The following is a 17,411-nucleotide window of genomic DNA, read 5'->3' as shown; positions in this document are numbered from 1 at the left end:
AGAAAATTTATTAATGCTTTCAGATATTTAAAGCTAAATTTGAATTGGCATCAAATCCCATCAGAACGAAAAACTGTTCTTATTAGCACAAACGCCGATTTACCTCCAAATATCATACACATAGCACTTGCAATTTCCGAAAATTCATTTTGTTTCAAGTTGATATACATTTAACATCTGGGTGAAAGATTTTTTGAACGAGGATACCATTGCTGAAATGGTATCAATCTTGCTTTATTTGAATTTCTTTAAAATATGCTAGATGCTTCCAGATAAAATGTTAAGCTGGGATATCATACCTTAATACACATTAAACTATATGGAGGTTATGTCCTGTGTTTTGTTCGTAATATATTTTGTAACTATATATTTTTTTGTAATATTTTTTCAATTGACATTTTCAAATATTGCTTGCTGCTTTGAATATGGTTATTTTTACTAGTGTGGTCATTGTGTCTTTACTTGCTGTTCAGTTATTCATAGTATTTCAACCAATCTTCACAACTGCTGAAAAATATAGCCACATTAGTACAATAACTAGGTTACTCGATCTGTTGCACCTTTGAGTCGTCAATATTACTCTTCCCTCTGCTACAGCTAGGTAACTCTCAGGATTTACTGCTGGATCAAAATTTTTACTTCAACAAATATGCAAATATTATGTCAGTGAGTATTCATCTGCTACAAATAGCTACTTTGAATTGCACCGATGTTTCTTAATAAGAACTGCCAGTAATACAATAACTGTAGTGCTGGAGGCAGATATCGTGAACTACACAGCTGTAATACCTAAACTTCATACAAGGAAATATTTATGTTGCCTGTGTGTGACGGTAACACTGTTTATATTGGCAGCAATCTTTGGTGAGCGTTTTTTCCCCATTCTTTCTGGTTTTGTCCTGTTTATGACATAAAGAGTGAAAAAATCAGGGAAGTTTGTTTGATTTCAGAGCTCTCCTGTAGTATTAATTTGTTAGTTATGAGTTCCACAGGGAAAATACGATGCAATTAGCTCTATAGCAGGGGTTCCCAACAAAATTTTCCCGAGGACCCCCTCATCGAGCATGATTGGTACAATGTCATATCACAGTATCAAGTACCTAAAAAATCCCAACTAAGAGTCTTTTTATACTTTTCTATTTTTGGTACTTAGAAAAAACATTGACATATACATTATTAAAAAAGTATTGAGCTTAAAACTTTTTCGGTTTAGCCATCATTGTTATTGTTAAATTTTTGTTTATTACTCAAAATCTTTGTCTTCAAATCTGGGTGTTTAGCATAACAAACTCCTTAAAAAAATAAAAACTGAGTATTAACTGAAAACGACAGGAAATATTAAAACTAAGTGTATTGGTCTTTCAAGTGTACTACACTTGAGACGGCATTGAGCAGACATGTGTGAAAAATAAGAAAACGCTAATTCTGGTTTTGTGCTAGAGTGTGCTAGTGTCAGTTGGCTCTAGGAAGAGGCTAAACGCAGAAGTTAGCGTTCACTAAAGCTCTGCTCACGCAGAAAGCGGCCAAGACAAAAAAATCTGTTATCATATGAAATATATTTAATATGTTTTTTATTCTAATAGCATCTTGTGGACCCCTCTGGCATAGCTCGCAGACCCCTGGGGGTCCGCGGACCATCTGTTGGGAACCACTGCTCTACGGAATTGCAGTCTCTTGCTTGTATGTATAACAATGTTCTTCTGAAATACTGCAGCCTAGAAATCAAATTTCAACGTTTTATTTCTCTTTCCTGTTTCCTTCGTTTTAATGGGTGCAGAATGGAAACACTTTTTTAAAATTTTTGTCTAGCTGAAGAGTGGGGAAAGTTTGAAATATTGAATACACAATATACTAGGATATGTTTCTGTTCTTCTTTAAGCAGACTTGATTCTTCGTGTTTCCTGAATGAGAAACCATTCAAATCAGTCAGTATACTTTCCTCGCCAGTGACAACAATCACGATTCACATCTGTCATCGGATATCTCTCCTTCTATTTTGCAGTACCATCTAACATTTGGTGATGAATCAGATGAAGACCCACAAAAATGAGCAAATGTTAATTAGAAGCAGTTAAAGCTAACTGATGGTAACGAAGTTCAGAGCTATTGTAGACAGTCAATGAAGGTGACATTACTGATGTGCACCCCTTTACATAACAGAATTTAGAGGCAGAGGAGAAACACTTTGAAGGACAACCAGTATCATAAAAAATACATAAAAATTGAGAAAACAGGGATATAAATGTTTTCAAAATCTGATACTGGTGCAAAGAATCACACATTTCATCCAGAGAACTCCATGTTCCAGGAGCTTACATGAAAGACCCATGTTGAGACAACTGCAGAAGTAAATGTCATAAGAAGTTTGTCCGTGCACAAAGGCTGAACATTTCTTAAAGATATTACAAATTAGAGATGTATGAAAGAAAAAGAGGCTTTATTTGCAGTAATTCTGGCAAGATCTTTAAGAAGCTAGCACATGAGTGAACTCAAAAAGTAACTCCACTGTTATGTTCTACTTGCCATGAGGAACAGAATGAATCCAAGTCTGTAAGACCATGTTTCTGAATAAACTTGGAATCTGTTAAGGTGTTGGAGTTATAGTGATGAAGAAAAGAGCTTTGGAAAACACAACCGAAGCAGGCAGAAGGACCATCATCTAAGGAAATTGAGTTCACCAGAAATCTGAAATGGTGTGAGGAATCAAGTTGTGAGTTTTTCAGTGGCTCAGTCTTACTACGTTCACTCTGGAAAAAGAAAAGAAAATTCCTAAGATTGTCACTTAACATCACACTCACGTGCTCCCTTTACAAATTTGTGCATACAGACCATATTTACAGGAAGACAGTTTCAGAGGATTATAGTCTCTGTTTTTATCATCACAAAAAAAGATAAGTGACGTCTATACATGCCTTAGAGTACCGCTGGAGTCAATAAAGGATCACCGACACCTAATTATAATGCTCATCTTTTAGAAACAGACAGGAGATGAAACAAGAGATGGAATGAGCCCAAAACTTATATAGGACTTTTGTAAACTGCAACTTCTGTTTCCAGCAGGTTCTGTTGAGAACAACTGATCCCATCAAAAGTGCTTTGTTTTATAAGCAGCGACTGATTTTTGTTTTTAATTTTACAGACAATAAGATAAAGACAAAACAAAAAGCCTGTTTCACATGCTCGGAAATACAAGGAAAACGAGGAAGATGTGAGATAGCGAGATTTGTATGAATGTTGAAGTCTCTATCTGCAACGGGAAAGCTTATTTTAGCGATTGTTGTGCAGGACAGAATCCACACAAATTTGTTGCAGCAATGTGCTCGTCCGCTCTTCAGGAAATATCTAACCTAGAATTAATCAAACACTGGAAAATCTAACCTATAATTCCTTGATTTGAAAGTCATGTTTATTCATCACAGTGAAATGGAATGTACCTCATTGCATTTGGCAGTCACTACAGAATTTTAAAAAAGTTGGTAAAAAGTGGACTGGCCTGCTGACTGGAATACTATTGATGAATATGCGAGAAGAAGGGGGTGACAAACCTTATATTGTTCGTGAAACAACCCGTGAGAAGATTATCAATTGACAGTATCATATGATTCGCTATGTTGCTGTTGTGAAAGAAGATGTGAACAAGAAACCAGTCAGGTGGCTAAGACCGAGGGAGGTGGTGCAGTGGTTAGCACACTGGACTCGCAATTGGGAGAACGACGGTGCAGACCAGTATCTGAGAACAGAGATTAAGGTTTTCCGTGACTTCCCTAAACCGCTCCAAGCAAAAGCTGGGGTGTTCCATTTCAAACGGCACGGCCGATTTCCTTCCCCATCCTTAACACAGTCCGAGCTTGTGTACTGTCTCTAATGACCTTGATGTCGATGGGACGTTAAATCTAATCTTCCTTCCTTCTTCGGATGGGAATGTCGTAAATCAGCGTCCATTTGTTGCGCGATTTAAAGAAAACTTTGAAGAAGAGTTTAGAGCTCATAACTCTAATAAGAAAACAAGAAAAATCAACAAGTTCTCACTGTCAAGCACTTTGTGCATGCCCGTCCTGCCTGTAACAAAGGAAAGTTACGACGATGTGATGCCCCTGTTCAGAATAGTGCTTCCCATACAGTACAGTGAAGATTTAAAATTCCAAAAACTTTCAAACGCATTCCTTCAATAACAACTATTTTACGTTATCTCGTTGTTGTACTAAAACAGAGATAAGGGTTTACCAAAGGGATAGAATATCCTATGGAATTTAATTTTCGCATTTTATCTTTCCCTTTCTACCGTACTGCTTGTCTCATAGCCCACGGCATAGAGCTTCGGCTTGGTGTAAGTTCTTTGGTTTAGCTGGTGTCAGTGTAGTAACCTTGTCAGTGTGTATCCAGCTGCAACCTCGTGATTTTGCGGAAATTTGTGTGTGACATTCTCGTGGTAATTTATAAGCGTCTATAAATTGCAAACAAGAATAAGTGAAAAAATTGTTTCGGAAGTAAATTAACACGGTATTTCATTTATATTACAATAACAGCTGCGTTGTTGACGGCGTGTGAATGTTGTAATTTTTCAGGTTATGTTCATAACAGCCAAATACCTGATTTATTAGTGGTTGCTATTTTTGGCCTGTCCGGTAAAGTCGCTACGTGTATTTTCATAAAATAAACGGTTGAGATTATGACGTGTTGTCAGGAGCAGTTTGCCTATGCAGGGATTTCCGTCATGTATTTCGTGACTGACGGGAAAAGGCGGACAGTGAAGTTCAAACATTCGCTATGTTATTGCGGTTATTTTAAGTGTAATAATTTTCGTGATGATAATTTCTGTGATCTGATGTAGACATAGAGCGGCGCCAGATTGTAGTGCTAACGCAAGCATTTTTTTAATTCGTGGTTTGAGCAAGTTCGCATGAAAGGAAATGATGTAATTATGTTGAATTTTGTTAGTCTTCACTGTGCTTTGATTATTCGTGTCGTTATATTCGTCTAATCATGTGTAAATACCAGTTTGTTGGAATGTGTAGGTTTTAATGGACTTCTGTATAAGAATACTTTAATTTAGGAACTGGCGAAATAAGAGGTACAAATTAACTGTAATTCGTCAAACATAAAGCATTGCATGTCATCAGAACTCAATAGATCACTCATCATAGTTACAGTTAGTAGGAAGTAGTTTCAGTAAACCAGTTTCGTAAGAAAAAAAAACTCACCAGTGTTTAATCTTGATGGTAATCAAGAATGAGAGCTTCCGCATTGCAGTGAGCAATCTACGTTACATTTTTATGGTTTTCCTTAAAAGCAGGTTAAGATTCCAAAATGATGATGCTTATGGTAAATTGATTATACAACGGTGAATGAATACAGATGGAGAAAGTTTCAGTAATACCTATGTTGAATATGCATATTCATTGATAAACAAACAATCTGTATGTCCAGATTTTCATCATGTCCCTATTGGACTGAAATTAACACAACAAACAAAGTGTAGAATGAAATATTTGGTGTTATCCAGTATTTTCTCTTCGATCTATTGACTGCTTGGATTGTTTGTAATGTGCATGCACAAGAAAATACACATCTTCCAAAATTGCCACATAGGACAGTATCTATAAGCCAGTGTTACAAAGAAGCAGTAGCAACTGTAAATACTCCATTTCCAGTGCATGTTATTTTATGATTGTTCTCACCCAGTAGATGAGTGAAAATACTGCCTTTGAGCAATACCTCATGGTAAAAATGGAAACAGAGTGCACCTATTCTTATCTGATTGCTTTTCTTTTTCAGACTGTAGAACTGAAGCCATGGACCAGGACCCAACTATGTGGATAAAAAAAGAGGAAACAGATGAAGTAAAAACTGAGTTACACTCCCTGGTGAGTAGCTTACTCGTATTTCTTAACTGTGTTTCATTAATTTGTGTGTATAGTGTGTGAATACATACAATTCATGTCATATTGCTGGAAACATGAGTAATTGTGTTTACTAAAAAACTGATGAACATTCAGTCTTAAATATGACATGTTGCACAGTTTGAAATCAGCCTTGTATTAAACCTCAGATAGAATTGAGCAAGAGTTTCAATTTAATGTTCAGTAAACATGGAAAACCTTAATGCACAATCCAGTTACACTGATAAGGTGGTTGCCATAAAGTGGGTATATTCTGCTCTGATACACTTCGTTTAAATGACAACCTTAATGTGCAGCTTAAGAATAACTGACTATAGTGAATGTTAAGTGCCATTACATCTATAGATGGTATGGCTGCAGTTAATGCATTATTGCAGTGTATTGTGGTGTGGAGTGAGAATTGTCATTTATTTATTGATGACGTACAATAAGTTAGGCCTAATTGTAAATAACTTTAAAGTGACATTTGCATGGTCACCAACCTGAGAAGTATGTTTTGTAGTCTATTAACATTGAATATTACTATTAACTTTGAATATGTGAACAAAGTGTAAGTAGAACTGTCAACACTAAAGTTAAATTTCAGACAAATATCACCTGGAAGTGTAAATTGGTACACAGCCGGTAGGTGCAGAATGAATTTGTATGTTGGCAGCAGTTTTGATGAAGCCGTGGGGTTACATATTAAATATTGATAGGTTTGTTCATAATGACTTTCTGCATTTGCTGCACATTGTTACACACATTGCTTGTGAAACTGGCAGAATGTTGCAGTTACTGCTGTCAATAATCTTACATATACATGTCACTTAAAATCTGATGTAGTGCAACTGTTCGTAGGGTATTTGGCTATCAGCAGGCAAACAAATTCACTTGGTCCCACTAATATTTTTATTCTGCCAACCAGAACTGAGGGTCCTGACACAATCACACAAACTACTTGTCAACTATCTGTGCTGAACAAGTCTGTTTCAACATCCATCTTGGGTGCAACTGCAGAAGTACTGTGATAGCATTAATGCAGCATTTGTATTTGAATATATGTGAGTGTTTTATTATAGTTCGTACAAACTATGTGAGGCAATTCATTTGATGAGAAGTATCAGTACAGTAGACCTAAACTATCACTGTGAGGAAATGATAAGAAAGTAAATTTACTAAATTTTATTAAATACAGTAAGAGTGGTTAGACCCAACATAGTTCAGGCTTTGGCTTTTACCCCCCACATAATGAGTGTTCGACATATAGAATGATATGTATGCACAACACACAGCATGTGAATGAAAAGCAATTTGAAGAATCATTCACCTTGGACCTGAACCACAGAACTATTCAAAGGCTACAAGGTTAAAATGGGGTTCTAGCCCCCCCTCGAAATATTGGTTGTGGTGACTGACCCATAGTGCAGCTCAAGGCCTAGCCTAGGTTGAAAGGTGGCAATGTGGGTGCGAGCTGACAAAGCCTAGAAATGTGAAAGCTAAATAAGGGATGTAGCAAATTGACCAGCAGCACAGCCTAATGTTTACTAAAAAATCCAAATGGTGCCTAGACTGTAACCTTTACCCACAATAAGTCTTCTCTTACAATGTGTGCTGAGTTAGTTGATGGACTGAACTTCCATATGATCTTAACAGATGCATGTAGACATTATCTCAATGGAAAGCCACCTTTGCCAAATTAATTAAAACTTAATTTTTGATTGTGTATAGTTTGGGCATGAGGACATGCTGGAAAGTATTGGCTCAAAATTTTTATTTGAAAATTATTGAAGCATTTTAATTAAAACAAACTTAACATTTAACATATTTATTCTTCGTGTTTGTATGTTTATATCAAACATAGTCACCCTGGCACTGAACCCTTTCTCTCAATGAGACACCAGGTTGTTGGTGTCATTACTGTAGAATGTTTGATTTTCTTGGTAGCTCCACAGCCTCACCTCTGCTCACAGCAATTCATCACTATTATCCTTGAAGGTGTTCTTTAGGTTTTGGAAACAGTTGAAAATTCATTGAATCAAGCCAGGACACTATGGTGGATGATCAATAATAATGAATCAAGGGTGTCACTTGCAGGTTGTGTATGGTCCGGCGTTGTCATGCTGAAGGAAAGGGTGCCCCATGTGTGTGTGAACTATTTGAATCAGTGCTCTGTTTTCTGAAGGTTTTCTCACATGTCGACATGGTTAAATAACACACCCATCTTACACACTGTAATTCAAAACTCTCCAGCGAGAGGGTCCTGCATATTCTCAGAAAAGTGGAAACATCAACAGAGTAATATGCGTGACAAGTAATACTTTAACTGATATAAAGAACAGAATAAAAACTTTGGAGGCATTATTTTCTGATAGGCCCTTGTAATAAGTTGATGCATTTCACAATTGCCTCGAATGTTGCAGAATGGTTCCCTTGGCACTGCCCAGCCTCCATTTGGAAGTCATAATACTAAATCCATATACACATCAGCCAAAACATTATGACCACCGATTTGCTATCAATATAAACTCATCCAGGCAATAGCACCTAACCTTGTCTTCTAGTCAGACACGCACGGTGCATGGATTATCAATGAGCATGCTGACCGGGTGTAAAATAGGGACTGCGCACAATCTATCTTAGTCTGACCGAGAGCAGATTTTGATGGCTGGAAGGCTTGGCAGGAGCATTTTGGAAGCTGCACAGCTTGTTGGCTGTTTGAGGAGTGTTGTCGCAGTTGTCTTCAACACAGGGTGAAATAAAGGTTAAACCATGCCCAGACATTATGGGGTTGGGCAAGCACCTGTCATGACAGATGGTAGACATCATAGGTTGGGCAGACTGTTAAAACAAGACAGGCAGCAAACTATGGTGTAACTAACATCAGACTTAAATGCTTGGCAGAGTACAAGTGTGTCTGAATGCACAATGCTCAAAACACTCATAATGATGAGTCTGTTTAGCTGATGACCCACGAATGTGCCAGTGTTAATGCCATGACATCAACAACTTCAACTGAAATAGACAGGTAACTATTGGTGCTGGATTTGGCACAATGGCAGACCACTGCATGGTCCTGCCTTTGTGAGGGTACGGTTCCTTTACTCCTGTACTGGCAGGACCTCCATTATACTCCAGGAAAAGACCATGTGGGCACCCATGGGTTCACTGGAGCTCGTACAAGGCACTATGTTAGAAAAGGAGTGTTGTGAACTGGTTGCAAACCACATCCACCTCTTACGTTGTCATTGCGATCTTCAGTCCTGAGACTGGTTTAATGCAGCTCTCCATGCTACTCTATCCTGTGCAAGCTTCTTCATCTCTGAGTAACTGCTGCAACCCACATCCTCCTGAATCTGTTTAGTGTATTCATGCCTTGGTCTCCCACTATGATTTTTACCCTCCGAACTTACCTTCAATACTAAATTGGTGATCCTTTGCAACCTCATTACATGTCCTCGCAACTGATCCCTTCTTCTAGTAAAGTTGTGCCACAAATTGCTCTCCTCCCCAATTCTATTCGGTACCTCCTCATTAATTACATGATCTACCCATCTGATCTTCAGCGTTCTTCTGTAGCACCATGTTTCGGAAGCTTCTCTTCTTGTCTAAACACTTTATTATCCATGTTTCAATTCCATACATGGATACACTCCATACAAATACTTTCTGAAAAGACTTCCTGACCCATACGTTTATACTCCATGTTAATAGATATCTCTTGGACAGAAAGGCTTCTCTTGGCATTGCCAATCTAAATTTTATATCCTCTCTGCTACGACCATCATCAGTTATTTTGCCCCCCAGACAGTGAAACTCATCCACTACTTTTAAGTGTCTCGTTTCCTAATCTAATTCCGTAAGCATCATCTGATTTAATTTGACTACGTTCCATCATCCTTACTTTGCTTTAGTTGATGTTCATCTTATATCCTCCTTCCAAGACACCGTCCATTATGTTCAAGTGCTCTTGCAGGTCCTTTGCTGACTGACAGAATTACGTCCTCCGCAAACCTCGAAGTTTTTATTTCTTCCCCTTGGATTTTAATTCCTACTTCAAATTTTTCTTTTGTTTCCTTTACTGCTTGCTCAAGATACAGATTAAACAACATCAGGGATAGGCTACAACCCTGTCTCACTCCCTTCCCAACCACTGCTACCCTTACATGCCCCTCGACTCTGCCATACAAATTATAAATAGCCTTCTGCTCCCTGCATTCGATGAGTGCCACCTTTGGAATTTGGAAGACAGTATTCCATTCAATATTGTCAAAAGCTTTTTCTAAGTCTACAAATGCTGAAAATGTAAGTAAATATTGCCTCAAGTTTTCCGAAATTTCTATGAAATCCAAACTTATCTTCCCTGAGGTCTGCATCTACTGGTTTTTTCATTTGTCTGCAAAGAATTCGTGTTAGTGTTTTGCACCTGTGACTTATTAAACTGATAGTTTGGTAATTTTCGGACCTGTCAGCACCTGTGCCCTTTGGGATTGGAATTATTATATTCTTCTTGAAGTCTGATGGTATTTCGCTTGTCTCCTACATCTTGCTCACCAGATGGTAGAGTTTTGTCAAGGCTGGCTCTCCCAAGGCTATCAGTAGTTCTAATGGATGCTGTCTACTCCCAGGGCCTTGTTTCAATTTAGGTCTTTTAGTGCTCTGTCAAACTCATCACGCAGGATCATATTTCCCATTTCATCCTCATCTACGTCCTCTTCCATTTCCATAATATTGCCTATAAGTACGTTGTCCTTGTAGAGACCTTCTATATACTCCTTTCAGCTTTTTGCCTTCCCTTCTTTGCTTGGAACTGGTTTTCCACCTGAGCTGTTGATACTCTTACGTGGTTCTCTTTTCTCCAAAGGTCTCTTAAATTTTCCTGTAGGCAGTATCTATTTTGCCCCTAGTCATATGGACTCCACATCCTTAAATTTGCTCTGTACCCATCCCTGTTTTGCCATTTTGCATTTCCTGTCGATATCATTTTTGAGATGTTCATATTCCTTTCTGGCTGCTTCATTTACTGCATTTTTATATTTTCCCCTTTCATCAATTAAATTCCATCTCTCTTCTGTTACCCAAGGATTTCTACTAGCCCTCGTCTTTTACCTACTTGATCGTCTGCTGCCTTCACTATTTCATCTCTCAAAGCTACCCTTTCCTCTTCTACTGTATCTCATTCCCATATTCCTGTCAATGGTGTCCTAATGCCCTCTGAAACTCTGCACAGCCTCTGATTCTTTTAGTTTATCCAGATCCCATCTCCTAAAATTCCTACCATTTTGCAGTTCCTTCAGTTTCAATATACAGTTCACAACCAATGAATTGCGGTCAGAGTCCACATCTGCCCCTGGAAATGTCTTACAGTTTAAAACCTGATTCCTAAATCTCTGTCTTACCATTGCATAATCTATCTAAAACCTTCCAGTGTCTCAAGACCTCTTCCATGTGTTCAACCTTCTGTCATGATTCTTTAACGAAGTGTTAGCTACACTATGTGATCAAAAGTATCTGGACCCCAGGCTGAAAATGACTTAAAATTTCGTGGTGCCCTCCATCGGTAATGCTGGAATTCAATATGATGTTCGTCCACCCTTTGCATTGATGACAGTGTCTACGTTTGTGGGCATATGTTCAGTCAGGTGCTGGAATGTTTCTTGGGTAATGGCAGCCAATTTTTCACAGAATGCTGCACTGAGAAGAGGTATCAATGTTGGTCAGTGAGGCCTGGCACAACATCGGCATTCCAAAACTTCCCAAGGATGTCGTATAGGATTCGGGTCAGGACTCCATGAAGGCCACTTCATTACAGGAATGTTATTGTCATGTAACGACTCCACCACAGGCCGTGCATCATGAATAGGTGATCGATTGTGTTGAAAGGTGCAATTGCTGTCCCCAAATTGCTCTTCAACAGTTGGGAGCAAGAAGGTGCTTAAAACATCAATGTAGGCGTTGTGCTGTGATAGTGCCGCACAAAACAATAGGCGGTGCAAGCCCCTCCATGAAAAACACGAAACCAAGTTAGGCTAAGTTTTCCTTTAATTTACATCTATGGTCACAAATGTTTTGTTAACAGATTACCGGTTTCAGTCTATAATGACCATCATCAGATCTGCAGCACAAAATGGGAAAAACATAAATACTCGCAGATTGTCTACAGCTTAAAAAACAATAAAAAGACCATAATGAAAAGTACTACTGACATATTTCTGCATTTTAAATATGAAGAGGCATACCTGTTTCATAAAAACAAAGTCCTAATGTACTGCAGCCATAGTGACATCGTCAAATGTTAAATGTGGAATCAGCACCAGCATCATCAAATACATACAATTAACATCACATGCACGAGTCATGTTGTCAGTAGTGCTACTGTTTAAAACAAGCTGCTGTACAGTAGCCACAAGATGTTTGTGTTGTAAGGTCACCAGATGTCACTAATGTCGGCATACAGTAGTTTTCAATAATTAATTGAAACAGCAGAAATAAAGAGGGAAGTCTGTAATAAGCTTATAATGTATAAAAGGCATTACAGTAATAAAAAGCAGTAAAAAAATGACATAAGTAATATTGTTAAAAAGAGGAAGAGTTAAGGAACAGTGGTTGACATGTGCTCAAGTGCCAATATTCTAGATAATGACGTTAATATTGAACACCAGTGAGAGTGCACCTGGTAATATTAAACAACCATAAAACAAATTGCTAAAGGAGCCACAAATGAAAGTAAACATAGTGCTGCACATAATTAGTGCCCTCTGTTAGCGCTAACGCCAGTATTCCGCACAGGTGGGAACTGGTTGGAGGAACATGATCGGCAGAGGGCCCTTCGTACCCTATGGCACTCCGTTGCAAGAGAATAATGATAAAATTCTCTAACAGTGGATGATCCACACTATCTGATTAATGCAGGCTATGAAATGAATAGGGAAGGAACAAGAAGATACTAGAGTCATGCGTAAAACATATGAAAACTATGTAAATATGTGATGCACTCAATACTAGGTGAACTTATCAACACACCATATGTAACAGAGACGTGCAGTGGTTAGAGTAAAACATTGTCAAGTAAAGCAAAGTAGGCACTAGGCACAATCATTTTGCCAGTTGAGCAGTTTAGTTGGTTCTCTGTTTTTTGCTTTATAAATTTCAAGCTCCTCTAACAAATTGAGTAGCTGCTTGACCATGAAATCCAAGTTTTCTCACCACTTGCCTGTCATAGTACTTGCAGTTGATCCTGATGCAGTGTGCAATGCCTGTCCATTGGTCTGGATAGATGTCTGCCTATTACACATTACAACCCTCTTTAAGTGTCGGCAGTATCGGTCAGTCGACAGACGAGATCGCCCTATTTGCTTTTGTGCTGTACATGTCCCTCCATGTTTCAACGTCACTATCACATTGGAAACAGTGGACCAAGGGATGTTTAGGAGTGTGTAAATCTCACATACAGATGTATTACACAAGTGACACCCTATCACATGACCACATTCGAAGTCCATGAGTTACGCGGAGCACCCCATTCTGCTCTTTCATGACTACATAGGTCGCTGATGTGGAGTACCTTGCAGTAGGTGGCAGCACAATGCATCTATATGAGAAACTAATGTTTTTTGGGGTGTGTGGATACTTTCGAGCACAGTGTATGATGAAGTTATGTTCTGTGCAAAATTCTATCAGACGGCTTCCTCTTTCATTCCTTACCCACATTCCATATTCACCTACTACTTTTCCTTCTATTTTCCAACTATTGAATTCCACTCCCCCATGACTATTAAATTTTTGTCTCCCTTCACTATCTAAATAATTTTGTTTATCTCATCATACATTCCTTCTATTGTTTCATTATCCATGGAACTAGTTGGCATATAAATTTGTACTACTGTGGTAGGCATGGGCTTCATGTTCATCTTGACTACAATAATGCATTCGCTATGCTGTTTGTAGTAGCTTACCCACACTCCTTTTCTTTTATCCATTATTAAACCTACACCTCCATCACCCCTATTTCATTTTTATTTATAATTCTGTATTTATTTGACGAGAAGTCTTGTTCCTCATGCCGTTGAACTTCACTAATTCCCACTATATCTAGCTTTAACCTATCCATTTCCCTTTTTAAATTTTCTAACCTACCTGCCGAATTAAGAGATCTGACATTCCATGCACCAATCTGTAGAATGCCAGTTTTCTTTCTCCTGATAACAACTTGGTCCCGAGTTATCACCACCTGGAGATTTGAATGGGGGACTATTTTACCTCCAGAATATTTTACCCAAGAGGACGCCTTCACCATTTAATCACAAAGCTGTAGTTTCTCCTTGCTTTCACCTGCTTGCACTATCAGCACTGCAACACCATTCTGGTTAATGTTACAAGGCCAAATTAATCATTCATCCTGAAAGTTGCCCCTGCAACTACTGAAAAGGCTGCTGCCCATCCTTCAGCAACCACATGTTTGTCTGGCCTCCCAGCAGATACTCGTCCGTTGCAGTTTCACCTTTGTTACAGCTGTCTGTGTTGCTGAGCCACACAAGCCTCCCAACCAGTGACAAGATCCATGGTTCATGTTAGGTCCACCTCTTCATGATGATCATATTTTGCAATGGCAGTGGCATTTTTCATCAAAATTATGCACCATTTCACAAGGCCATGAGTGTGGTGGAATGGTTTGAGGAACACAGTGGTGAGTTCCAATTGATACGATGGTCACCCAATTTGCCAGCTCTGAACCTGATCGAACACATCTGGGATGTGATTTAACATAACGTGTGCCAACTACCTCAAATGATCTACCAAGGCCTAATTGCTTCCATGCCACAATGTCTTCCTGCTGTTATCTGTGCCAAAGGTGGACATACCAGCTTTTAGAGTGGTGATCATAACGTTGGGGCGGATCAGACTATGGCACTTACCATAATTGAAAGAAGATTGTTTTAGTGTAGTGATGGTGATAATGATAGTGGCACATAAAATTCGGCCAAACAGCACATGCTGCCCATGAGCCCTGCATGGCTCACCCTCCAGTCCAGCTTCAAGACACCGACTGCCTGTGAAATGCACTGCTTTTCCTTGCCACCCAGTGTGGCTCCACAACACCACTGGTGCCATGAGCTCCGAGCTGTGAGATGTAACATCTGGCTGGCACATGGGGCTGGAATTCAGAGACGGACCCCACCATATCTTAACATCCCCCGCCAAACCAAATTCCCCCTGCCCCGCCATTAAAAAGCCCTTTACATGTGACTCTCCTTCACCTGCGTAATAAGCACACGTGAGTCTTTACTTGTGCAGAAATTCAGAACCAGCTGGTTTGCCTGGCTCACCACCCTGGCAATCTCATAGGGTACAGAGAATTGAGGAGCCAGCTTGCTAGCGAACCTTAACTCCGCTTTTTGAGCAATATTAGGATTTTGGACTAACACTGTCCCCAACTTTTGCACTGAACCATTTAGTCCATGATTGTTGCATGGATAATTACCAGAATAGTCACCCTTCTGCTTGGAATGAGAAGAAAAGAGAAGTTGTTCATAACAACTAATAGGTGCCTAACACCCACACATGTGGAAGTGGTCCTATATAATCAATAAAAAATTTATGCATCAGGTGTTTCTCATGTGTAGACTCTAAATGCCCCATGGGAGAATTCGGGTTGGGCTCAGCTCCCTTACAGCTCACACTCCCCCCACCAAATTCTGGATGTCCTTATACAGGGAAAACCAGGTGACATGTTGAACGATCTTCACCCCCACCAACCTCCAGTCTTTGTTATACAGGGAGGACCAGGCGATGTGTTGTCTGATCTTAACAGTTGTATAAATGCCCAAATGACTGCCTAAGAGGGTGTTATGGAAGTAATGAGCCAAAACCTAACTAAGAGGCTGAGTGTCAGTCTCTAAACAAAAGTCTCGGTGTTCAAAATAAAATCTGAATTTGTCAAGGGAAAACAGAACTGCCAAGGCTTCCTATTCAAACATAAAATATTTCATCTCCACAGGTGAAAGTTTTAAGGTGTGTAGGCTATAGAGCATCAGCCTGCCACAGACCCATCTCATTCTGTTCCTGCAGGAGGCCAGCTGCCACTTTCTGTTCCAGAAGAATTACAGGCGTCCATCTGCAAGAACAAGAGGAGCTCAAAGTTGGGTATGGCTAATATTAGTTGGTTAGTAAGCGCCACCTTAATGCCTCCAAAAGATTCCTGATGACTTTCATCTCATTTGAAATTTCTTGAATCGTTAAGGCATTTGCCGTGTTTATGAACAGTGCCACACCTTTCTTATTTCTAGGAACTGTAAATTTTCACAAATCACCAGTATACTCCTGGTCAATTCTAATGCAATCAGTGGAACTAAGATGTCCCGAGAATGAAACCTATGTACCAGTGTGATTTTCGATGGTTTCACATCAAGTCCCACCTCCCTCTGGTAAACCAGGTCTGCAAAAAGTTGCAGCTGTCCAGACAGACTAGCACTACAAATAACAATGCCATATAGGTAATTATAGACACACTTGAAATCACCCAAAACACAATCTAGAAGGCAAGACAGAATGGCAGCTGCCACTGACAAACCAAAGGCCACCCTGTTAAAATCGTAGAGGTTCCAGTCTGTACAGAAGGCAGTACTATGCTTGGAATCCTCTGTTAGCATGATCTGATAATATGCCTGATTGAGATCCAGGACAGTAAAATACTGAGCCTCACTCAATGAAGAAAAAAAATTAGGTAGATTTGGAAGTGACAGATTCCAAAACTACCTTCTCATTAACTGCACGATAATCCACAACTGGATGAAACACTGCTCTGCTGCCCATAGGTATTGAGAATATGGGAGAAGCATAGGCTGAGGTTGAGGGCTCGATGACCCCATCGAACAATGTATTATTAATCAAAGCACATATACATTTCACCTTTGATAGAGAAAGTTGTAAAGATTGTACCTCTCTGGAATGTCATTTGTAAGGCGAATCTTGTACTGGATTTTATTGGTGATGTCCAGTCTGTTAGTTAACATCTGCACTAAACAATCAAGAACTTCCAGTACCTGCTTCACCTCTACTAGACCAAGGTGACTGAGCCCAAATGGCGAACGTTGCGGTAACGCTATGAATTCCAGTGGCAACCCGACAGGAGCACAACATGAGTTTTTCAGCTGGGTTAAATTTCAAATAAACAACCCTGCCTTGACAATCTAATGCCAACCCATTGCCACTTACAAAAACACACCCCAAAATTAAATTCACTGAAAGATTTTTAATTACTTCCTACTTCACAGGCCAACAAAATTTTCCAATACTCAGTTTTGACAACCAGAGGCAACATCTGCCCAGTGAAAGCTTGACATTTGGAGGATGGATGCAAACAAGGTAATTCACAGGTGTGGCAGAACTCCAAATACCACAGATAATCTAGACGACAAACTGAACTACCATAGTTGAGGAGGGTGCACACTGGTTCCTAGTTAAGTTGTTCCCAAAGGTAAGGCAGTGGTTTCCATACCTCAGACTTGACACAGACACAGCACTCCGGTAGTA

At 39.3% G+C, this 17,411-nt stretch overlaps 1 protein-coding gene across 1 annotated transcript in view; it reads left to right on the top strand.

Moving 5' to 3' along the window:
* The first annotated feature begins 4,368 nt into the window (after window positions 1–4,368).
* Window positions 4,369–17,411, top strand: part of LOC124553209 (zinc finger protein 708-like) — a 123,518-nt gene continuing 110,475 nt past the window's right edge. Inside the window, exons 1-2 of the mRNA XM_047127102.1 lie at window positions 4,369–4,411; window positions 5,776–5,864. Coding sequence (XP_046983058.1) covers window positions 5,793–5,864 — 72 coding nt within the window. The 5' untranslated portion in view covers window positions 4,369–4,411; window positions 5,776–5,792. The remainder of the gene's footprint in view (window positions 4,412–5,775; window positions 5,865–17,411) is intronic.

Source organism: Schistocerca americana, chromosome 11 (assembly GCF_021461395.2).
Source record: "Schistocerca americana isolate TAMUIC-IGC-003095 chromosome 11, iqSchAmer2.1, whole genome shotgun sequence".
NCBI lineage: Eukaryota > Metazoa > Arthropoda > Insecta > Orthoptera > Acrididae > Schistocerca > Schistocerca americana.
The sequence above is the reverse complement of the archived record's forward strand: the minus strand, read 5'-3'. Positions and strand labels throughout refer to the sequence as shown.